This window comes from Vanacampus margaritifer, chromosome 3 (assembly GCF_051991255.1).
Source record: "Vanacampus margaritifer isolate UIUO_Vmar chromosome 3, RoL_Vmar_1.0, whole genome shotgun sequence".
Lineage (NCBI taxonomy): Eukaryota > Metazoa > Chordata > Actinopteri > Syngnathiformes > Syngnathidae > Vanacampus > Vanacampus margaritifer.
Window position 1 is genome coordinate 22,407,883 of NC_135434.1, and position 26,110 is coordinate 22,433,992.

At 41.8% G+C, this 26,110-nt stretch overlaps 1 protein-coding gene across 3 annotated transcripts in view; it reads left to right on the forward strand.

The window, feature by feature from the left end:
• Positions 1-26,110, forward strand: part of tet3 (tet methylcytosine dioxygenase 3) — a 34,812-nt gene continuing 8,702 nt past the window's right edge. The window contains exons 1-6 of one of the 3 annotated variants that reach the window (XM_077561189.1): positions 1-434; positions 973-1,032; positions 14,958-17,823; positions 19,809-19,899; positions 24,943-25,036; positions 25,313-25,521. In XM_077561189.1, the coding sequence (XP_077417315.1) occupies positions 15,006-17,823; positions 19,809-19,899; positions 24,943-25,036; positions 25,313-25,521 (3,212 nt within the window). In that variant the 5' untranslated portion in view covers positions 1-434; positions 973-1,032; positions 14,958-15,005. Of the gene's footprint in view, positions 435-972; positions 1,033-7,676; positions 7,819-9,010; positions 10,803-14,957; positions 17,824-19,808; positions 19,900-24,942; positions 25,037-25,312; positions 25,522-26,110 lie in introns of those variants that run through there. The other 2 variants (XM_077561188.1, XM_077561190.1) reach the window with 2 other exon arrangements.

Sequence of the window (26,110 nt, forward strand, 5' to 3'; positions counted from 1 at the left end):
GTCCAGTAATGTGTACGTTTGCGAGAAAGAGGAGGAGGGAGTCGTTGAGATGACATTCACATTCTGTGTGCAGGAAAAAACAAAACGTTGTGTGTGTGTGTGTGTGTGTGTGTGCAGAGCAAATCTATTGGCGTACTAGCACAAGGGATTGTGAGTAAGGGAGGAGGTAGAGTGAGAGAGCAAGGGGAAGAGAGAAAGAGAGAGCGTGCGTACGAGGGCTCCGGCAAAAGCAGATTAAAAACACAAGATGGCTTCCTGAATGAGCTGCTGGAACACAGAGAGAAGAGAGGGAGAGAGAGAGAGAGAGAAAGAGAAGAGAGGTGTAGAGGGATAGAGGTGAAGACGAGGGTGAGCTGGAGTCTTGGCTCCGGTCTGATGGGGAATCTGCAAACGGACGAAGGAATACAAAGCAAGGCAGCTGTGAGACTTGGAGGGTAAATATTGATGATTATAGATCTTCACTGTTTCACGATTGATGGGTGGGTGGGGGGAAGGGAAGGGGGGAGACGAGGGCGGCGGGACTGGGGAGCAGCTTGAGACAAAACATCATTTTGTTGCTATGTAGACAAGGGGGGCAGCCTGTGGCTAATGAGACCATCTTTTGTTTTAACTGTAACCGGCCACAGCCATTCTGTTTCTATTTTCAGTCACACTTATATGTGAGGGGGACGTTATTATGATCCATAATAGTTAAAAAAAAATAGTTTTATTATCAACAGTATATGTGAGGAAGGGAATGCCAAATCTGTGATAAAACATTTGTATGTCGTTTGATGTTTGCTGAAGATGACAGTGTGTGAGTGACAATAATTGAAGTTGTCATATTTGGATATTTTAATCAGTAAAACTGCCCTTGCTTAATGGCAGGTGGTTGTGAAATGGCCCCTGTCGCATTATTCTATTGATTGTTATTCTCCCTCCCCTCCCATCTCTCTTTCCTTCCATGCTTCCCTCCCCCCGGTGTGTTGAAAGGTGCAATATTTGGAAGAGGACGGTCCAGCCTGCTCGGGGAAGCCTCAAGTGGTAGGCGAGGTAAGAGAGGACATCAAGTTTTGTTGCTGTGCTCGTTTGTCGCTTACATGTCAGCTGCTGTTTCGTTAGCTCATTAGAACGCCGCGGAGGTGCAAATGTGCTCATTTGTGTAACCGACGACAACGTGATTGTTGGCACATTTTGCCGTGTTGGTGTAGTTTAAAGCATTGCGAATACAAACTTAAAACCTTACCATCCAGTGTGAGTAGAATAGCGAGTCGCTGTTATGTTAAAGTCCCCGACGAAATTATGATAGCCCAAAGATGATCCAGGTGTCAAACACACCTGTTGCTATCATCTGCCTTTCCATATATTTCTTCCAAGTGGCTCATCTAAAAAGTTGAATTCCATCCCCAAGCGGCTGTGAGCTGTAGTGATGTGTGGCAGCGTCCTCGGTTTAAAGCGTCCCACGCTGCCTCCTGATTGGTGCCAGCGCCAGCCATGTGTAGATACAAGAGGTCGAGCAGAGAAGGAGGGAAGAGGAGGAGGAACCCGAGATTCCGGCTCAGGAGCCGGGAGGGGGCGCGGCGTCCTTACGAGCGTACGTTCTGGAGTCATATGAGGTAAAGGGAGTTAAAGTTAGTGGGTCACGCATGCGTGCCGCCGGCTGTCGAGCTTACCAAAGTGCAGCGCGTTACCGGTGAGATCCGCCGTTCGGGTACGTGAATTGCGGGTAGGAGGTTCGAGCGGCGAGAGTTCTATACGGAGAAGGTGTCAGAGAAACACGTTTTTGAAAAAAGAGGCTGCCATCATGTGGACAATAATGCACATGCTGTACATCGAATGCTATGCAGTTATTATTACAAATTGGTCTACTTCTTCTTCATTGTTTTCATGAGCTGCTGTTTGTTGATGGTGACGGTTGCTATGTTCATCAGCAGTTCAGTTTAGATTATCTACTGAAGATCTCGTTTCTGTGTCACACTGCTATCTGATGACCAAATGGTAAACACTAGTTCCAATGTGACAAAAAAAAGTTATGCAAGTGCAACGACAGTTACAAAACAGACTTGACTTACTTTCCCACGTTCAGGATTTCCTTTCACTGGGAAAAGACATTTAAAATGGTGTGTTTGTGTAGCAGATGGAATGTGTGTTAATCATGTGTTTAACTTTGCATGGATTCCCCAGCCTGGTACGCAAAGGGTAAATACTGACCCAGTTTCCAGGGCAACGTTGAGTGTATGACAACATTACCGCTTTAATTTTAGCTCAGGTACAGCAACCAATGGTAGCCACGTAAACCAACTAACCATCACCCACGTGCGTGTGAATGGTTGTGTAGTCGTGTAGGAAGTGGTTTGATGAATTGCACACACGCAGGAAGTGGAAGGTTTGACAACACAAGTGTGCCATTTAGTACTGCTTTCAATACACTTTTTATGTAAAGAGCTGCTCTTAGAGTACTTGACAAAAGTTTTGGGACTCCTGGCCATAAAATCTACAGGAATTGTAAGACATATGGAATTGGAGTGGCGTCACTCTTCTGGGAAGAATTTGTATTAAACATACATTTTAAAATACGGTTTGAAGTCATCACATACAAAGGGTGCATGCATGCTTGCCATAGTGTGGACTCACATTTTGCTCTATTGCTTTGCCATGCTTTGTTATAAATAGTTAAAGGTAATGATTAACATGGGATAAGTGATTGGACAGTTAGTTTAAAGTAGGAAAACAGTGAGTAACACTGTTCTAACTTGTTGATTATTAATTTGTAAAGTCATTACTAACAGTACTAAATCTCTTTTCCCATGGAGGTGGATTCATAGTTTAACCAAAATATGTTCTTAAGATGAACAAAATAAGCATTCAGGGATAACACTGGTTTCTATACCTGCACAAATGATCCCAAGCAGTGTAATAATAGTTTTAGATGTTTCATTATAGTTCATTTTGACTTTTGTGTCTTTAAGTACAGTTAATTTTAATAATTTCTTAAACTGGGTTTGTTTGTATTGTTTTTATTTTTACTTTTAATTAATTTTAGTATTAGTTTATATATATATATATTTCTCCCAAACAACCGTTCTTATCTTCCCCCTTTTCATTTTCACTATAATGATAGTTTTAATTATAAATGTAAAATGTAGTTTTAGTTATCTTTAAAGGTACTCTGGTTTTCATTTTATTTTGGTAATGAAAATGTAGTTTCACTGTTGTTTTTAATTATTTTCTTAGTTTTCATTAAATATAACCACCATGGTCCAAAGACATTACTCCAAATAATGTATGTGATATATTGTCATGATCACTTGATCACTTGCCTTACTGGCTCCAGCACACACAACAAAACAATACTAGTCCAAGTGCAAGTATAAGAAGGTGACCTTGTTTCAAAAATTTCAAAACATTAATGATAAGGTTTTTGAAAACATCCTTTAAATGTATTTGTAAAGGAAAATTTCACCCCCATTTATTTTATGTTGACAAGTATATGTTTAATACCTGTTACAAGCCTCTAAATGTCATACATCATCACTTAACATGTGTCTCGTGCCCCATCATTTGCTTTGTGTATTAGCAATGTCGTGGTGGCATTGTTGGTCCTGTCTGTGTTTGATGGAAGGGAAGGGAATTTGTCAGCTGCATGATGCCGCAGTTAATAAAAAATGTATGGAAAGAAAAGTAGGTGGAGCTCTCAGCTGTTGCTCCAACCCTTTAACTCTCACATGACTGAAGCTCCCACGGAGTCCGCGTTACATACATGAATGCAGCAGCGCCAGGTTTTATGTCACGCAGCTCCACAGCTGTTCGAGTTTCCATCTCACAGACACACACACAGAAATACACGCATGCACAAGCCTATTAAAACATGCAGTAAATAATCGGTTGGTGAAGCTTTGGCATCCAAATACAGGACATGATAAACTGCTTACAAATATGTTTAGTTTGTGCATTTCTAAAAAGGCTGTAACTCAGCACTTAGCTACATAAGCTCAACTGAAAAATGTGAATAGCTTCTAACGGTAAAAAAGCACTTTTTGCACTTCATGCCGTGATCATACATTGAGTTACCATGGCAGAACACTGGCCCTTTAAAACCGGCTCCGCCTGACTAGACATATGGAGAGCTAATCTTAGCTCAAGACCTGAGAGACAAGGATGGCAAGCACCCACTATGCAGTAGTCAATCGGTTTGTTTCTCTTGTTCTCTTTTAAGTCTGAGTTGTACATAATTTAAGACCATATTTGTCTAATTCTTGTTCTGAAGTTGTCCAGGTTCTTGCATTGTTGTCAGTAGCCTTTCGTGTCAGGTGTTCTTGTCTGTCTAAAAATGTTGTCTATTGATTGAATTCCTTATATTATACAAAGGGGCTTCTTTAAAAAAAAAAAAATAGACCCCTCCGTGCTCCTTATGTTGCCTTCGAGCCCCCACCCACTACCACCTTTTCCATTTTTTTCCGCCTCACGCTCAAACCACTCCTCCTTTTTCTTTGTGTGTATTTCGGGAGGGGTGGGGGGGCCTTCCCCAGCTGGGCTTCTCGTGCTCACTTGCACGTGCCGAATGTCGGGTAGTATTGCTCAGTCTTGGCAACCAACACAAAATACATTGATTCACAACCAATACATAAAAAAATACAATTGAAAGTTTTTGAAGAATAAAATGCACTCTGTTCAATAAGTGGCACTACTTATTCACAAAAAACATACATGATGTTGGTGTCTTTGTGTAGATGGGATTTACCCTCATCCTACCCTGCTTTAATTAGGAATGAGTTTTTATTAAATTTTGGGCCAGTGGAATTGATTTTAACTTTCCAGATGTATAGAGCAGCATCTTTTCAGACCAAAGCTCAGACTTCCCTCTCCCCAACAAGACCAAGACAAGACTTCAGATTTGGAGGTGCTAATTTTCATCCCAACCACTTCTCACTCAGCTGCAAACCACTCCAGTGAGAGTTTGAGATCGCAGCTTGATAAACACAACAGCATCGCACCATCTGCAAAAGGCAGAGATGCAAAACTGAGGCCACCAAATCGGACCCCCTCAACGCCTTGTCTGCGTCTAAAAGTTATGAACAGAATCGGATACAAAGAGCATCTTAGATGGAGTCCAACCCACACTGGAAACAAATCCGACTCACAACTAATGTAGACCAAACTCTGACATCGATCATACAGAGCCCGAACAGCCCGTATTAAGTAATTCGGGAAGCCACACTCCTGAAGCATTTCCTGAGGGACACAAAACCACACTGTTCCTCGCCTAGGGAGGCGTACGGGTGTAGTCCACTTTGAAGGGGTACCACCACCCTGGTGTGCCAATCCAGAGGCACTGTCCCTGTTGTCCACACAACATTGTAAAGGTGTGTCTCACAACATCAAGACCCTTTAGGAACAGTACACAAATCTCATCCACCCCTTCCAAGTATTCTCCGCACCTAGTCGACGTCAGCAGCGTCCCATCCTCACTACACGCAGTATTGATGAAGCACTGCTTTCCTCTCGAAACACCGGACAGTGGTGAAATCAAAGAGAATTTCAAACAATTATGGTGATAGACTAAATTCATTCAGCACACTCATCTATTGCCACAAGCCACGCTGCCTCTCCTTGAAGCCAAAAACATGCTATCGTGACTAGTCGGCGTCGTGCTGTAAATGTCATTATCGTGTAACATTTTAAAGTTGCCCAATTGACTAGTCGATTAGTCTGTACAAACCCAAATATGTAAAATATACACATGGTTTTCTGTCAAAGCACTTAATGGATTGACCAATACTCAAACCATTGGAGAAGTCCTTCAGAGTCATTTCTAATCACCTGCAGATTCATTCAGTTCAAAGTTATTTGTATGGTACTAGTACTTTCCCAAGATCTGGAAGATAAAGGGCAATTGTTGAGGACGTGCCGTTCACAATTATCCATCTGTTTTCTATACCGTTTCTCCTAATTAGCGAGACTACTGGTGTATTTCAGTTGCCTTTGAATGGGCTCATATAGACAAACAAACAATCAATTTACAGTCTCCAATTCACCCAAGGAGCATATTTTTGTGATGTGGGAGGAAGCTAGAGATCCTGAAGAAAAAATGCACAAGCATGGAGATAACATAGAAACTCCACGCAGAGATCCAACAGAAATTGATTGTGAGACAGACATGCGAAATGGATCTTTAGCCACAGTGACAACAATTATGCCCAGATGATAATATGGGTAATTTTGTCCCTGTGTGGATTAGACATTCAGAAAGTTTTGTTTTAAAAATGAGCGAAGACCTTACAATGAACATGGCATTCTTTCCAATCAGTAATATAAACTTCTTGTTGTATTTCAGAAGTGTAAACAGTATTTGCTCTGTGCTGCCTCTGGTCCCACCCTCCAATAAACCCACTGAACCACAGTGAACAGTCCAATACTGTATAAGTGCGTGTGTGTAGTCATGTGCATGTGAAACAAATATTGTATCCATGACTGGCTCTGTATATGTTGTGAGCAGTGTGAATGTTTTGTTGCATTCACAGCAGCATTTGCTTTCGCGCACGTCTGTGCCTATAATGAGAAACACATGTTGGAAGAGAACGGAGAAGGTAAAGAAATGGAGCAAAAAGCAAAAGCAGTGAGGGGGTGGGGAGAGAGTGAGATCAGATGACCTTGATGCCATTAGACTTCAGGGCAATGAAGCTTGTTTTGTGGGGGAGGGTTAGGTGGGATTGTGTATGGAGGTCAATGGATTCCGCAGTGGAGAAAAACATTCAGCTGACAAGTGTGTGATTGGAGGAGGAGCTAGGACATGCTTGACTATGATGCTCATGTAAGCTTTTATTGGCAACTAGGAAAGGATGAAAACAATTTCAACTTAGAAAATGAGTGATAAAAGTTGATACAAAACTATGGAAATCTCAATGTCTGATGTGAAAGATAAAGAACATAAAAAGAAGGCTATTTATTACTCAAACCTGCCACCGCTGTTGCACACAATGACTATGTTTACATGCAGTCACTAATGCTTTCAAAACCGTAATGTTAGCAATATTACGTTTGAGCAAGGCCATGTAAATATCTGCAAAACCCCAAATATACTCATATTCCAGTTTTTTAAAAATGGAAAATTACCCTTTTATTCCAACCCGAATATTTGATCATATAAATACGGAATGGAATACCGTCACTGAACAGAACTGAGCATAGGTTTTTGTTCTATGCATGCTCTATGAGCCAGGAATCTTTAGAGTACAGGAACTACTTTATGTGTATGTGACATGCACCCCACCAGAAATACACAAGCAGAAGTAAACAAACATGGTGAAACTCAGATGCATTTTAGAGCAAGGAGGAAACTGACTACTGTATTTGTGTGGCGAAAAAAATGAATATCTGTTGTCTTTTATTGATGGTAGAAAGTAAGAAGCGGAAACGATGTCTATTTGCGTTGCGGTTCGGGGATATCCCAATTGATTACATTTACTATGTATACGGGAATAACTGCCTTTAAACGGGTTATTCCGAATGTTTCAGAAACCGGAATCAGGACCTTAACGCGTATATTGACGCCGGTGTTTTAGGGGGTTTATGCTAGCAGTCATTTGGAAGAACAGATGACTCAGGCTTAGTCATATGCAAGTCAAACCAACATGCTGCTCAGAATCGAATCGTGTAGTCAGTCATGCCTCCTACCTTCCCTGTGTGCTGCTGAGAAAAGGAGAATGACAGAGACAAAGTAAAGACAATTGGAGAAAAAACGGTGAAAGGGGAGCAGTTGGTTGAGTAAGAGTTGGACCAGATAAGGTTTGGGGATTCATGTTTGAATTACAGTCACAGCCAGGTTACAGCAGTGGTACTGTAAGTCTTACGCCAATTTTATTATTATACAAAATACATTCTTGTTAGTATGTTGTTTAAATAGTTATGAATGTATGTACTGTATGTATTCTATCTATCTATCTATCTATCTATCTATCTATCTATCTATCTATCTATCTATCTATCTATCTATCTATCTATCTATCTATCTAATCTGTCTGTCTATCTATATCTATCTATCTATCTGTCTGTCTGTTTGTCTGTCTGTCTGTATTCATGCAATTACCTGGTAGTTTGTTCAACGAATGAGACGAGGCTTTTGTTATAAGATAAGATAACCATTATTAGTTCCACAATTGGCAAATTTGCATTTAATTTTTTTTTTTTTGCTTTTGTTATTGTTTAACGTTTATTTGTTTTCCGTTTGATTATTATATGTTTGGAGCACTTAGTTTCATATGCGGTTGTTTTTGCATAGTGTTCTGTTAATAAAGTTGAGTTAGTTTCTTATTGTTTTTTGTTAGTATGTTCAGCTGATTGTGAACCTTATGTTGTTGCTTCTGTATATATATATATATATATATATATATATATATATATATTACCAGATTTTGCACATCCTTATTTTCATCCCAAAATGAGATCTTTCTTAGTTTCTAAGTAACAATAATACTGGACAGTAATCACCATTCATACTCTTTTTAATGATACGTGTTGACTGATTAGCACAGCTTCATAGTTAATTGACTTTTTTTTTTTTAATTCACACTTATTTTTATTGTACTCTTTATGCTCCCTCAGCTACAAATTCAGTTTTCACTCATCACTTATATTCTCAGTATTTCAGTTTGTGTTAGTCAACGTTCGTTAATGTTAGCGTTCCACCAGAGTGTAGTGTTGACGTTACAAAGAAGACTTTTGAGTGCCGGGCATGTGATGCAAGGCGAGTGTTGAACCAGAACTGCTGTGCCACTGTTGCATGGGGAGTGAGCCAGAACAGTTGGTTGTATGAAAGTGCAAGTTTTCGATTGCGTGTGCCATTGAGCGGCGAAGGCAAACATGTTGGTGGGCGGAAATGATGACGCCGATGATGCAACTACACTATGTCATCAACACGTGCTTCCTGCCTCGCCTCCCCGCTGTCTTTCCTCTCGCTCATTGGCCCTCTCTAGTCATGTGACCTATGCTCTACTTCTGTCCTTCCCTTGGAAGACTCAGGCTGCTCTGTTTCGCTTTTGGGGATGACGTTCATCTGTTCTGTGTGTATATACAAAAATACGCGTGACAACAGAGAGGCAGACATTGTACAGTCGTCAGGACCGAAGAAAGCTGCAGTAAGCTTAAATGAGAAAAGGCTCGGGGAAGTGGGAGGCAGACTGAGAAAAAGCTTGTAGAAAATGACAGAGCGGGGAGGCTAAGCGAGACGGAGAAAGACCAAAGTAGGAGCGGAAGTCAGTTCCGTCAAAGAATGGCCAAGTCTGCAAATGGTCAGTAATGTAAGAGAATTACACAACGCAGCAGCAGTCAGATATCTGCTTTGGAGGAGGCAGCCATGTTTTTTCTTCTCCTTCACCTGGCTGCGGATGCGTGCCGAACCTCAGCTATATCGTTGAGAAGAGGAGCGACTCCGCAAAGGCTGATCAGCCAGCAAGTAGCGAGAGAAAGCGCTTGGCAGTTGAAAACGACGGCGATGGTAGAATGATGGTGAGGAGCCAACAGCAGGCGGTGCGATCTCGGCCTGGTGGACGGAGAAGAGGATGAGGTGGCGAGGCTGGTGCGTTTGAAAACGCAAACGTTTTTCCGCTGCCAGTCACGAGAATAACAAAGTGACTCATCCTTGCTTTTCCGTCATAAAGCAAGAGGAACTTCTCCATAGAATTCACACTTTGTGCTGATGCAGTCTCTAACAGACCTTAACCCTCTTGCTGCTCATGCTTGCTGATCTCAAAGTGTCATCCAATTTTCCCTCTCCCCCTTTCCACCGGGTAATTTGATCCCACATCGGCATCTTTCATACGATCTCCATTCCCATGTTGCCGAGTGAAAAAAACGTATCAAAACTCCCTTTTTCCCGATTTCTCCTTTCGTCGTTTGCCGAAGGTCTAGTGAGTCTGACAACAAGCACACTCCCACTTGTGCGACTTCACTTCGACATCGACTGCCGGTTTCACATGAGGAACTGACGGAGATGGAGGAACCGCTCTTGGTCGCTTCGTCGCTACAACTGGATGTAATCGGAAGGAAAACAACAACAATTTCAGGAGGCATACCAAGCAACGCGATTTTCCTACGGCTTTCACTGATGGACGAAAGATGCAATGCATGAAATCGGACAAAACCAGTCCTATGCTGGCTTAAAATGGGAAAACCAAAAGCTTCAGTGCTATGTGACATACGAGAGTGCATTGGGTGGAGCTCAAGGCAGTCAGTGCTGCTGTTTCCTATTGACTCTAGCCCACAGCGCTTTCTGTTTCTGTTCACTGAACGCTCCTCCATTCCATCGTACGTGCCCGCTGTAGCTCAGATAATGGCCCCTCGCTCTGCACACACTGGGGAGGGAGAGAGAGAGAGAGCATTGGAGATGGATGTAAAGGCTGCACGAGAGTAGAGTGAGGGAGAGAGAGAGGAGAGGTGGGGGGAGGGTGTTGACTGAGAAGCCGACTGCATGTGCAGCCCAGAGAAAGAAAGAAAGAAAGAAAGAGGATATTGAAAAAGGGAAGGGAGGAGCAGACAGAGATAATGAGAAAAGAAAAAGGAGAGAACGGAAAGTGGCAGCCATAAGGGGAAGCAAAGAGAATGACGAAGGCGTGTGGCGTGTTAGGCGGAGGTGTGTTCTTTACGTGTGGCTGGCCGTGTGAAAGCACACATCTGGATTTTGCTGCTCTCGCTCTGTGGCTGGATGAAATAAGGACGAATTACTAGGCAACACCTTCAGATTGCTTGTGTGTGCACATGCTCCTCTCTGCCGGCTCCTCTGCCTTCTGCCCTGCGACCGCTATCTCTGTCTGGACATCTCACATCACGTAAGTTGTCCTTGAGCTCGCTTCATATTGTCAGGATTTCGGCTTCATGCTCCTTGTTGGCAGCCAAGGAAGGGGCGAGGGGAGGGGGGCAAGAAGGAGGATGGCGAGTGTTGTGAATCAGGGATTTAGGTTCAGCTGTCTCCTCAGTGGCTGAAGCCCCTTAGCAACACCGCTCTTTATACGCTTTGTCTCCTCCCTCTTTCATTTTCATTGTCAGTGTCAATTGAGCTGACGAGTCGCGTTGGATTTAAAGGGCTCCTGAGGTATTTACCTCCCACCCCCATGCACTTTTGGATGCTTGCCAAGAAGTCTGTGCGTGTTTATGTGACCAAGAGAGGGAAGGTTCGGGCCATAGCGTAAATATGACATCAAATATCACATTGTATGTAGAGCGGCAGGCATGACAGTGTCACTGTCTGTTAGTGTCACTGAATTGCAAGCAGTGACGATCAGTCATGTGGAATAAAAGCTGAACTGTCAACTGTGCATTGCAACATTGTCAGTAGATGTTGCTCAAACAAAATCCATCTTAGTGGTCCATCTCAACTCGCGTTTCCCACGTTGCTTTTGCATGTTTAGATGGTGAGAAAATGCGAGTGTCAGTGAGCAGAAGTGTGTGCGATTGTGGGATGTTGCAGTCAGTCTATTTCAACACTGTGCAGTTCTCATAACAGCCGCACACGGCCCCCACCCCCTTCCTCTTTCCCGTCTGATGTCGCTGATAGCGCAGACATGGGGCCTCTCACGTACTAGCCTGCCGGGTGTTAGCCGCCAACCCCCTCTTTTCTAACCCCAAACCACCTCTTAGCACTGCCATCACCACCCCCTGGGATCCGCAGCACAGAAGGTGAATTCAAAACATCTGAACATATTCCCTGTCCGGTCAATAAACACTACAAAGGTTCATGATAATAATATTGGAATGATGAGGGAAGCTGGACATTGGTTGACCTATAACCAAGAAATCTTTCAATTGGATTATTTGACTCCTTGTGTACATCTATTGTAATCTGTCAATTGTAATGGGATACATTTTGAATAATTGCATACTGGATTTCTAATGCATGAGGCTCGGACAGTGGTTTGTAATCTTGTTGGAGGTAGTGAACGCCACCAGTTTACTATGTGCATTCACCGAACCCTTCTTTATTGAAAAATGATTCCTCCCCAAAAATATCACAACATAAGTATAGGATTTACTGGTAAACAAAATGAACGGGGAGAGTAGCTTTTTCGTTGAATCTGGCTGTCTTCACCATGAATTCAGAAAGTGTTGTGTTCTTTCTTGTATTCTTCATCTCAATGTAGCTTAATGAAGTGTTCTTTTAGTTTAGCTAGATAGATAGTTGTGCTGGAATAGCATTGCTCAACAGGGGGTTATAAAATATTGCAGTTAGAATACTGACTCCCTTCACTCAAATCAACTCAACTTAACTCAACTTTTATATGTATTTATAGAGCACTTTAAAACAACCACCACTGTTTTCTTAAACTTGAACTCAGGGGCAGAAGATACAATGAAAACAGCAGAGGCCCCAGAATTGAACCCTGTGGAACACCACACGTTCCGTTTTACATGTGAATTCATATTCATCCAGCTACTTTCTTGCTCGACATAGTTAGTATGAAGTCATGAAAACAAGAAAGGAATAACACGACATACTGTACCATCACAACAATCACAAGTCGACTACTTCCCTGCAGCACAGATAGGCCATGCAATGTAGCTGCAGCCAGTGATGGCCAAAAATGGTATCAACACAAATTATATGAGTTAGGTGTGTGTCTTGACCTCCGCCAAATCCCTGGGGTTCAGTCAAACACAGGTTTAGAACTACTGGGCTAGGATGTAATAGTTCATCAACTTACATTGTATCCCTTTATGTATTATATTGTATAATTTATATATTAGGGGATACCCTGAAAATTCAGTCACTAAAGATTTCCCGCCCTAAATGGTCCAAAAGTGAATTTTCGGTTTTCAACCAAAAGACTTTTGTCAACCAAACACAGCCGAAACAGGATGCTGTGATAACACAAGCATAAATTGACGGCCCACTGACCTAAGCGGAGGTGTTGTCTTGACATGGGAAAATAAGCCCAGAGCCAACATCACCCCGCCATGGCAGCCGGCCAATGGCTGTGAGGAGAAACCTGCATGGCCACAGAGGACTGCCTCTGGCCGCCATGAAAGCGTGTTCATCGCGTGGAAGGAACCGAAGAACTTGCACTTTGTTCATACTGTAGGGCATGATGGCAAATTGAGATTTTTTTTTAACTCCTCTTTTTTATGAAGCATTCATATCACAAGTACCTTCTAAATGTGAACGGAATGCATCTGTGAAATGACATGCATGCGCACAAAACACGACGTCACAGGACGCAGTGTTTTTCTTAATATAGTCGTGTGTGTGTAGGGGCTCATCTTATTTCTCTATTTTTACCTTCCTAGATACTTGTTCCTTATGGAGGACCAAAACTACCAAAATTCAAAATAAATAACTGACTAAATAAATGAATATATAAATGACTAAAAGTGCAACTAAAAACGGATATATAATATAATTCGAAAATTACATCCCAAAAAATAGATATAAATGGAAATAAAAACAACTAAAATATATAAATATGCAGAAATAAATACATTTGTATTTAATTTTTGAATTATATTTTAAATATCTGTTTTTATTTTCACTTTAAGTAATTTATTTATTTATTCAGCCATGTATTTATTTTTTAATTTTGGCAGTTTTGGTCCATACTGCCAGGACGAAATGGTTTTCAAATGAGGGGGCGGTCCTAAGTGTGTCTTGGGTTGGACTCCACCATTGCAAGACTGCCTTTCATTGATCGAGTGAGCGGCTATATATATATATATATTCGTCTATGACGTACGTCCCATTTTGTTGATGGATTGATGACTGACGAATGATTGCCTATTGATGGATGCCCACTTCGAATGAACATGAACATTGACTGACGCCCATTTTGCTGAGCAATAATGACTGATGTCAATCATAACTGAGCATTGTTCTCTTTTTGAAGGAAGTATTATTGCTACAGCTCTTGTATTGTAAAACCCAAATTCAGTTCAACATAGTTCAATGGCTTCAACCAAAGTGCCAAGACGCAATATCAGTCTGTAATTGTTTTCTACATTCTGGAATGGTCGGCCACTACCTGGACTCTGTTAATGATTTCTATGTTTGCTCTTGACAGATCTATGTTGGTCATGCTTCCCTTAGCTCTTTAATCCTACTTTATGAGTTGGCATGTTGTTCATGCGTAGTATTTTGTTGGTGAATTAGTTATAAATACATGCACTGAAATTCCACTTAAATAGTGAATTAGCAAATAACAATAAATTCATAATCATGGTGTGAGTTCAGCATTAGCAACCCAGGCCAGTTTGATATTTGTGTAATCAATCTTGTGATAATAGTTTGGTTTCAGTAGTTATTTTCTTTTTAGACAATTAAAGGACACTGAAGTTGCACGTCAGTGATACTTCAGAGGGCTTACTTATTCCAGTTTTGTAATTAATGCACATTTTGTTAGCAATAAGTGCAATGTTTGCAAAAAGACAACTCTAAACTACCAGAACCGGTATCTGTAACAGCAGAATTAACTTTTCCCACCCACCTGAGACAGTAGGTCATGTGAGGTTGAAAGTTTGGAGACTTTTGTGTGGCACATTTACTGGAAATACATTTTAGTCTTGAAAACCGGTATACAAAAGGACAATTCCTGTTCTGCATTTACTCTTCAGTCTTCCTGTACTATGGGTTAATTTTCAACAGACTGTTTTGCATAGTTCAACAATCCTGCCATAAATATGCAACAATGGCATTATCTGTAGATTACCTGTCGTGTCATTTGTCCTCTAAAGCAGTACTCCATACTTTACCTTGTAACCTATTTAATATGACTTTACAGCACTGGGTGTGTGTTTGTGTATTTGTAAAAGGTGGGAGAGAAACATGGATAAGAGAGCAAAAGAAGGGAAAGGAAAGATGCTGTTATTTGTCAGTATTTTAATTACTGTATTTGGGAATGCATAAAAATGACATCTTAAGTGTACTGTATACAACTGTTTATATAGTAGTCACTCAAGTCATGCTATTTATTCTTTTTTTTTTTTTTTTAATCTTTCAGACTGTTCAAGAAGTCACTTCATTGGATGGCCCCAGAGGTGGAGACCAGATGGAAATTGGGTCACATGACCGCCTCCAGGAAGGCGTGCTGAGCCTGGACCTGTCCAATGGGGTAAATTGCTACCCTAACGACGAGACATCTCAAGAAACAGAGCAGAAGAGGGCAGCAGATGTACCTCAAAGGCAATGCTGGGTGCCAGCACATGGCAAAGTTCAACAGCAACCGTCGTTGAACCATAACAGCAGTTATGCAAACCCAAGTAAGCCTGTCCACCATGTGGATATGGAAGATGCTCACAATCTGGTCACTTTGTCTGCCATTGCCGGCACCTTACCTCCTTCCTCCACCTCTTCCTGCATCCAAGTGCAGCCTGGCATGATGCAGCTGTATGAGAAATTCACCCGGGAAATGGGCGCTGGAGGGGCTCGAGTCGGACACGCTGCAGGGGCTCCTGACCCAAGCCACACACCGGCAGAAGACATGAAAACCCTGCAGGCAGCACTGAATCATGCAAAACGTGGCCGCAAGCCTCCGAACTGCGACTGTGAAGGGCCTGATTGTCCAGACTACCTTGAGTGGCTGGAAAAGAAGATTAAGTTGGCAATCAGTGAGAATCATGACACCAGCAAAAGGAGTGATTCCCCACATTTACAGCCCAACATTCAGCAATCCCATCTGCAGAATCAGCCCTATCTCCAGACAAATGGTGGCCACCATCACCACCTGACTTTTTCATACCCCCAGCAGCAACAACAAACGAAAGGTCCTCACGCTGGCCAAGTACCCTCGAAACTCCCTCCAATTCCCTGCTCCCCCCAGGTGCTCTCAATAGCCAAGGAAAGGAATGTCAGCCTTCAAACAGCTATTGCCATAGAAGCCCTTACACAGTTATCTGGGACCGGGACTCAAGGTGCCGGTGCCCCAGATCAAGCCCTCCTTGATAGTAACCTCCATTATCACCAACATACCCAAAACCTCTCATCTCCAACTCCAAATTGCACTAACTTGATTCCATCCTCTGCAGACACCTTTCCAACATCGCGCTCTCAGTCCGTCCCTCCAGGATTACACACTGACCAGCAGGTAACAGTGTCCTGTGAGCATCACAGGCCCCAATCACAGGGCCAGCCCCCCCATGCTTCTACCTCTCCCTTTCCAGGCCAGGGAAATCCTCAGAGTTTTGGCCGAAGTCCCCAGCAGTGGGCACGGGGTCCACACGGAGCTTCTGAAGACCGCCTGTCCCGCTATGCTGGTACACCTCACGCTCGGCCAGACCCAATGTCAGAGCTCAAACAGCTTCTGGGTGACACCAGTGGAAAGTTCGGAAATGCATCTTTCAAGTTCCCATCCGCACAGCAGATTCCTGAGAATGGAGGAATGCAGGTACAGGGCAAGCAATCTTTACCCAGTATAAAGCAAGAGCCAGACTTTGGTGATTATTCCGCCTCCATGGCACATTACAACATGGATAATAGTCAGTTGCAGCTTCGCCACTACCCTGGTGCTCCCATGTCTCCTGGTCAAGCAGCCATTAGACACTCGACTCAGGCAGCTTTGCAACAGCACCTTCACTACAAGAGGAACCTCTTCTCTAGTCATTCCCCTGGCTTTGGCGCACCAGGCCCTGCGCCTTTCCAAAACTTAAAAAAATGGTGGCCACAGATGGAAGCCAATGGTTTCAATCATCTGAGCATAAAACAGGATCCCAAGGAACCCAAGAGGAAAAAAATCAGCCAAGGATCCCCTGTCATTAAAACAATGAGTGGGACGCTCCCGGGCCCTCTCCTTCCTAAACCCAAACCGATTGTAATCAAAAAGACCAAGCAAAAAGCCTCTGTGCCAACGTTCCTGCCTAAGAGTCAGATAACTGTGGAAAAACCATCAGCCCTTATGATGGGCCGAACAATCACTCTGAATAACCTGCAACCGGGTTCACTGCCCCTTTTACCCTCCCACAGTAACTCCACTCAGGCGGTTGCTGCAGGCTTCCCTGCACCAGCCCAATCTCAGGTATCAATTTCCAACCTCGCAATGACTCCCTCTTCCGCTAATTCTACTTTGTCAGTGAACAATTCCACCCTGATGGGCTCCGTGCCCTCGTCAATGGCCCATAAAACCAATGCTGAGTCAGAGGAAGTGGGTAGTTTAGCCCATAGCAATGCTAGCACTGCCTCATCTCTGACCTCCACATGTCCACCAAACACCTCACAATTATCTGGTCTCATAAACGTAGACCCTAAGTATGAAGAACTGATCCTGCAGTTTGAAGCAGAATTTGGGGACTCAGCTGCAGACACACCATCCAGCAAAGCCATGTCTGAGACAGTTACAGCAGAACAGATCATGAATCAATCCCAGACCAGTGCCCTGGATCTTACATCATCTACCACTCAGAATCAGCCATCCTTCAATCACACTCTCGAGTCCTGCTCTGCACCTCATATGAACAAAGAGAAAATGGATGCCAACAAAGATGAGTCTGAAACCCAAAGTGAACTTACCTCAAACCAAGCATCCCCAGTGACCCCAGTGAAGGAGCAGCGGCAGCCCCAGTCCTCCATCTCTGAAAATCAGCAGCCCCCACTTGATAAGCATCCACAATATAATCAGATACAGGAAACGTTCAGCATACCATCCTCCCCCATGCCTAAACGGATGAAATTTGAAGCCATGGGCGATGTAGCTGTTCTTTCCACCACTTGTTACTCTGAAGAGGACACTCCCACTAAGGATGATCTGCCCTTCTCTCCATCTTTGAAAGGGTTTTTAGAGTCCCCCCTCAAATATCTAGACACCCCTACCAAGAGCTTGTTGGCTACCCCTTCTAAAGATCTGCAGGCAGATTTCCCCACCTGCACCTGTCTGGGTGAGTCAATGTGTGTCAATATATTAGTACAGTCATCAGAAATTGGACATGGTACTTAATGCAAGTTATTTATTGTTACCTCATGGATGTTCACTATGGAGGACCAAAAATGCCAACATTAAAAAATAGATAAATAAATAAATGTGAAAATAAAAACAGATGTAAAAATAAAATTAAAACATTTAGTAAATAAAAATATTAAAGGAAATAAAAACAACCAAATATATAGCTATAAATAAATACATAAATAAATAAAAGTAAAACAAAAATACAAAAATAAAATGAGAGATTACAAAAAAAAATTAAATAAAAAATATGTATATATTTCCACAAATAAAAATAAAAATATTAAAGTACATTTAAATATCAATCAATAAATAAAAATGCTCTGCTCTCATATTTATTTATTTCATGCTGTAGATGTTATTGTTGAAATGTTATTTAAATGAGGGGGCAGTCCTAAGCGTGTCATGGGTTGGACTCCGACTCCATAGCAAACTGCCTTTCAATGGTAAAGTGAACAGGTCGGTGACAAGGAAGTCTTGCTGGCTTGCATGGAGAGCTCCAGCAATGAACTATTTTATCCACTGTCACCACAACTTGCGACTTAAGTTACTCGACAACTTCACACAATTTCCTGTAAACAACAAGGTCCAATGCTTCCTTCGTGTGTGTGAATTCTTCCTTGCTGTGGAAGGGGCAGAGTCCGACATAGACTGACTTGTTGATCAACCAATTGTCCAATAATTCACACCAGGACACAATAAGGACCACCTCCTCATTTGAATAACATTTCATGACATATTTCATGCTGAGAGCCTTCTGCTGCATGAAGAGCAGAGCCTTTTTATTTATTGATTGACATTTAATTCTATTTATATATTTATTTGGTATTTATTTCCATATACATTTTTATTTTTTTAATCTCTTTTTATTTTTGCATTAATTTTTACTATTATTTATTTATTGTTTTTATTTCCATTTCCATTTATGTTTTTATTAAATTTATGAATTATATTTTTATATCTGTTTTTATTTTCACATTTATTTATTTACTTATTTATTTTAAATTTTGCCATTTTTGGACCACACTCACACACAAACAACCTAACAACAACACAGCACAATAAGTGGACAGTAGTAGATTACATTACATTACATTATATGGAGACAGTTTTTATTTCCAAGTGATTAGTGTTTACAGTTACTTGTGTTGGTTCTGCTGTTTGTGAGCCTCGTTTTTTTAATCTTCCTGGGAGCTACATGATGAAGATTGCTTCTACCCAGTCTGTCTCTACAATGCAGTATTATCTCTAAAATCGTCTTTTTTTTCTTTTTCTTTTAATATTTAGCTTTAAACACAACTCTGCATATATTGCAATATATTTATTTGAACTAAGTAACATGATGAAAAAACATCCAAATACTTTGAATACATTATTCGTTTTTTGTGTGACGCACTGCTTTGGAACGGCTCCAGCTGCTGTATGTGCCTCTACTAAGCGTCAAGACTGGCTAATAACCCCAGTAATAACACTGCACTTAAATGAACTGCCTCAATGTTACATAAGTACAGGACATAGCTGTGATTCCAGTGTTTGCTCTGAGCCATGCCCAGGTGCTTCTGCAGACAAACCTCTTATTACCTCTGAACATGAGAGACCGATGCACACTTTCGGTACGGTTCTTACCTCCTCACTGCTAACAGTATGGTAATATACAAGCCAAAATACGTGTGAAAGGTTAACGTACTGTACATCAAGTTGTAATCAGTTTTTACTCTCTGTACTCAGTTTGTACTCAGTTACTCATAAAGCAGTAGCTTTATTTGCAATGTGTGTTGCCGTTTTAAACAGATGCATTGCTGATAATATTACATGTGGTACAGAATGAAATGTATATTCTAGTTGTACAAATCAAATATATTTACAAAATTCCAAAGTGCCGTAATGGTTTTGTTATGATTGAGTTTCTCTGTTTCTTAGAACAAGCCCTGGAGAAAGATGATGCGCCCTACTACAATCATTTGGGATCTGCACCCTCTGTGGCTTCCATACGAGACCTGATGGAGACACGGTTTGTCTTCTCTTTGTTAGCTTCCTCCTACATGCTCTCAGTCTTCTCTCCCTCACGTGCTCCTCCTCCTCCTGCACCTCCTCACATTTTGTCCTTAGGGAATCCATGACCCAGAATCCAACAGTTGGAACAGGAAATATCATCTTCATCATCTTCATCATCATCCCCATCATCATAACACAGGCTAAGCAAGAAGCAGCAGCAGATAGCTGAGAAGGGGAAGAAGGATAGGTATCAAATCCCAGAGAGAGGGAGAGCAAATGATGAACACAGAGGATGAATGAGGGAGGAAGCAAAGAAGGTAGATTTTTTCAATAATTGAAAATGTTTGTCCACTTAGAACAGGGGCAGATAGTTATTTCTTTCATTCTGGTGCTGAATATTTATTTCCTTTTGTTCATATAACTCAGTCGGAAAAAGGTGGAGTTCCCTCTCCGGGCTGTGCCCCAAGTGGAGGAGTTCAAGTATCTTGGGGTCTTGTTCACAAATGAGGGCAGGATAGAGTGAGAGATTGACGGACAGATCGGTGTAGCGTCTGCTGTGATGCGGACTGTATCTGTCTGTCGAGGTGAAGACGGATCTCGAGCTTCATTCCTACCCTCACCTATGGTCACGAGCTGTGGGTTGTGATCAAAAGAACACGATCCCAGATACAAGCGGCCAAAACGAGTTTTCGTCTGCAGGGTGTCTGAGCTCTCCCTTAAGGTAAGAAGCTCGGTCATCCGGGAGGGACTCAGAGTCGAGCCGCAGCTCCTCCATGTTGAGAGGATTCAGATGAGGTGGCAAGGGCATCGAGTTAGGATGCCTCCTGGATGCCTCCCACGTGAGGTGTACGGGGCATGTCCCACCGGTAGGAGGCTCCAAGGACAACCCAGGACATGCTGGAGAGACTATGTCTAGACTAGGTCTGGGAACGGCTTGAGATCCCCCCGGATGAGCTGGATGAAGTGGCTGGGGAGAGGGAATCCTGGGCATTCCTGCTAAAGCTGTAGCCCCCGCATCCCAAACTCGGATAAGCAGTGTAAAATGATAGATGCATGGTTGCCAACTTTCCCGATGAACGCGGGAGAATTTCAAGCCTACCTCTCGTGCTAATCTCCCGAATTAATAATAAACAGTTTACATTGTGGTGAATATTTGACACAGGATCTGGTAACGTGCCGCCAACACGGTGAGAAAGACAACTTCATAATAAACCTTACCTGACGAAATAATATATCGACGCCTTTTTAAAATAATAGCTTAAGCCATTTTATTCAGATTTTTCAGGAAACACAAAAAACTGAAACATTTGCATCATGAGGAAATGATTTAAGCAAAAATAAAAAATAAAAAAAATGCAAAAAAATGACATAGGCTATTATTTTAAGAAGGTGACTATATGGGGAATGTTTTGGAGTGCTTTTATTTTGAAGTTGTTCCTGGGAGCGTGTCGTGGTATAACTATTGCGACTAATGTCACCAATATAACTTTGTCCTGAAGTCACATTCGATTGCCAATTAAGGGCGCTAAAAAAAGACAAAATTACGCTGACATTGGATTGTATAGTGCCTGTTGCCAGCGTTTAGCGGTGGCTAAAAGCGCTGGCAGCTAACAGCGAGACTCATTGGGTGACTTTTCAAAGGCATTTCAATTGACATAAGTCTGCACACTTTGATGCTGACAGACTGACACGGTTGTCATTACTACTGATCACTTTAACAAACTGGGCTTACTCAAATGTGCAGTTTTAGCCGGCAAAATCGCAACTGTGGTTCTGACATCACTTTGTCTCATGGACTAAAACCTATGGGAAAAGATTTGTCTAAAATCTCACTAATCTTTCTAGAGAGAAAAATTGTGTGGCTGCACATCATATCGTAGATATGATGATGGTTGAAAATGAAAAACAGTTGGTCATTCATTATTAAGTGGAAATAGTTTTTTTTTACCTTCTGTATTCATAATTGTCCTTTCACTCACCAAGCAAAATATATATATTTTTAACTTTATCTGAATACCCGATTTTTCATTATTATTTATTTATTGTTTATTATTTCAGTAGGATATCCGAATACCTAAATATTCAATAACTGCAGCCCTACAGTGCATTGTAATTCTACGGAAAAAAAAAAAAGTAAATCTGCGCCATTTCTGACTTAAGCACCCCGGAGAATATGCCCCTTAGTGATGGCAATACTTCTTGGAGAAAACTGATGTTGTGGGGGATGTTAAGACCGAAACTTCTCATTGTTGTTTGAGAAATAACGTCACTCAGTAATACCCCATAGTTCCTGGATGACCTTTGACCAACCCCTGACCCAAGCAGGCCCCCTGTGGTGTAAGAGCTCACACCCCATTTCAAACCCTCCGCCACCTTAGGGTGATTCCCATTCAGTATGACTTCATTGTCTTCACTGTCACGCCAAATCTAGTCAGGTTGAAGTTTTCACAATGGCAGGTATCCAGCTGTCAGGAGATTTCATATGAGCCAACAGCTGAAAAGTTCTAATGACCTGGTCACTCCCCCAGTGCAACCCCTGATCCCAGAATCTGTCTGTAAACTCCCTTTCGCTCCAAATTGACCTTCAAACTGAAGAAACGCACATGAAAGCAGCTTTGCTTAAATAATCTCAACAGTCCATAAATATGTTCAATTTGATCACCGGCTATGGCATAAGGTATTGTTCACAATTTAATAAGAACCAGGAAGGATGTTCTTTACAAATACTGCATTGTTCAGTTTAAATTTTTATTTTTATTTATTCATTATTTATTCTTGTTGGCGTAGTTGGCCATTTAAAAGTTACCAATATTGCCTTTGTTAGGGCAGCAGTTTTTGTTACAGTATATCATAACATGAATGTGAACTCAAGATTTCAAGTGGCTGAATTACCAACTTATGTAATGGACCGCTGCATCTATGCATTTCGGTATTTGCGAATTCACCTCTTTGCAGATTGTTTTGGGAAGCTAGCCTCCATTATTAGTGGAAAAACCTGGCTATTAACATTTTTCTGTAACGTCGTGGCAACAAGAGTATGTAATGTCATGTCTATCGATAGTATCAAGCAGCAGAGCCAGCACCGTCAACCAAAGGTGGCAAATCCAGGTCCAGAAAGTAAAAACCCTGACACAGTTTGACTTAAGCCTCAGGAGCTAGCAAGCTAGGTCCCATGGCACTCGTTAACCTGAGCTGCGAGCTAGATGGGGCTAAAGCCAGACTGTGGCAGGGTTTTTATTTTGACTTTCTGGACTTGGATTTGCCACCTCTTCCATCAACCTTGTTGGTTGTTGGATGTGGCTAGCTAGCGTGAACACAGCACTGGCTGAACCCCCTTGGTAGATGAAAGATCTGCACTTTACCATCAGCACTTCAATGTCCGTCAAGTTGTATTTCTCCAGCATTTGCACAAACACTCAGAAACTGAATCTGGAGTGTTGTTAGTGGTCTGTGTATTTAGTATGGGAGTCACAGACAGGTTGTAAAAATTACACGGTTTTCGGCACCTGTGTCGTAGAACTCCAGCACCAGCTCTTTTGCCCTGGATGAGTAAATTGCCCTTGGCCTGGAAAGAAAAACAAATTAAACTAATTGTCACTAATTCGCTCCAAAAGTGTTTTGATGCCGTGTCCAACGGTTGCTTGCATGTTTACATTTTACATGCTTGCTGGTTCCTGTCAAACTGGAGTCTGTGGAAGTCTGTTAACATTCAGGTGTCCTGAGCTTGCTGCCAAACTGGTTGCTGTTCTACAGCAATCCTGTTTTTCAACTTCATTAACCATCGTTACTTGTCTCGTGCGTTGTCTGAATCTGGGTGGAAAGATTATTCATAATTTTGAAACAAAAGGAGAATTTGCTACTTTAAAATACTACAATTTCGTGAGGTGTTTAATGAAAGACCAGATAAAAGAGATGCTTGACCCGATCTATAAAGTTAGTATGAGCCAGTACCAGGATGACACATTTCAGTGAGAAAAGATTAAAGCTATATAACTGACCTGTGTTTAGATAGTGTCATTGACATGGTTTGAGCAGTGAAGATTGCAAGGTTGCAAATAGATGAATTGTGCACAAGTGCACTTCAACTACTTCAGAAATATCTCCCAAGAGAGCAATATGTGCTTGCCTTTTTGTGTACCCTGCCTTACTTGTGCATGTTTACAGCACATAGTGGGCCCTATTTTCCCAAACAGGCGTTCGGCCGCATCTTCGTTTTCGTGCCGAAGCATGTCTAGTTTACTGCGTTTGGGAATGTGGCAGTCTGTGTCGCGTGGTGGGCATATCCCGGCAGAAGAACGGCGTTTTCTATTACATGCCCCCAGTGCACCTGCCAATTTGATGACAAAAAATAGACTGGACTTTAGACCATCTTGGAACTGGTCTAAGTTGTGGTGCAGGTGGTGGTGTAACGTGATTTTGGTGTATTTAACCAAGGGCAGGCAGACTGCTCTCTGTGGTGGATGTCACCGTATTCCATTCATAAAAGTATAACAGCGATACTGAATCTTTGTAGAAATGCAGTACATTCATTGAATGCATTATTATTATTAGCATCTTTAATATATATAGTTTTGCAGCAAATAACGGGATAGGTTCCACAGAAAAAGCGTGGGTAATCACCTGTGAACTTCATGTGTACAAGGCCCGAGGTGTGTCAGAAAAGCTATTTCAAATCCAACTTACAAGTTTTCCTCTTTGACGGTCTTCCGTAGAACTGTTGGATGTTCCGGGTCAACAGGCGCGTTGTTATGGTGAAGTAGCCACGAGTTCTCCTGCCACAACTCTTGCCTCTTCTCGCGCACTGAACAAAGCAAATGTTGCAGGATCTCTTTGTAGATGTGCATATTGATCGTTGATTGTTGTTGACGTTGAAGGGGAAAACTCGTACTTTGGTTTTGGGTTTGAATTATTTATCTTTTGTAACACCAGTCCTGGAAATGTTCTTACACACACTTTTTGTATTATACATTGTAATTTTAGTGTGTTTAAGACTGCAGTGCTTAGAATTAGATTCATAATTTAAAAAACAACAACTAATGTGTTACTCTGTCATGCGCAGGTATGGGGAGAAAGGAGAGGCCGTCCGGATCGAAAAAGTGGTGTACACAGGTCGAGAGGGGAAAAGCTCAAGAGGGTGCCCAATCGCCAAATGGGTAAGTCACTTCACACCCTGTTTGATGCATTGTGATGGATGCTTCCAAACTACTTGCCATTTAGACGTTACTCTAAATTTATTTGAATTCTAGATCTTGTACCTAGCTTTTAAATATATCTTTTGTTTAAAATGTGCACTTTCCTTGAATTAAAAGCTGTGAAGTCATGTCTTGTCATTTGGTGAGTGGCAAATGGAGATTGCTTGCCATTCAATAAAATTTCAAATTCACACGATAAAAATGACACTAAAAATGATCAACTCCAAATGCCACCAGGTGATTCGTCGTGAGAGCGAGAAAGAAAAGCTGTTGTGTCTGGTGCGTCATCGTGCAGGCCACCATTGTGCAAATGCGGTCATCATCATCCTAATCATGGCGTGGGAAGGTGTCCCGAGTTTGATGGCTGACACACTGTACCGGGAGATCAGCGGCACTCTCACCCAATTTGGCAACCCCACCAGTAGACGCTGTGGCCTCAATGATGAGTAAGTAGCCGGGGGATTTAATTGATAAAGGTAGTTTAGTTTGCAGTACAGAAAGCCATGTCAAATTTGATCAAAACGTTCATAAATCAAGTTCTAGTCTACCATAGAAATGAACAGAAATGCAATTAAACTGTCCCAGCATTTTTTAACCAGTGTGTGCTGGTTACACAGCGCGATAAGAAGCACAACATGGACATGTCCACTCGTTTATGCCTTGACCGTTCGTATACCAAAAATAGTAGGAAAATAGTCTTAGTTTTTACGAACCCAAATTGTTTGCAAACGGGTGTTGATAATTTGAGCTTCCACTGTGCTTGGGATGTTTTGGTCTAAAACATAAAGACTGAGTTTCAGTCAGAATTGAAACACAAATTGTTTCACATGACTTGAAAATCTGCATTTTCAACATAGTGTACCATTTGTTTTGCGTTTGAAAAAAAGTTTTTGGTGAAGTGCATGGGAAAAGTTACAAAGTGCCAGAGGCCACATCATGTAGAAGCGGACAATCTTATTGCATTTTCAAGGATTATATTTTTGATGAAATTGAGAGGAAAAGAACAGCCATCTATATCGTTTGTAACACAACAAA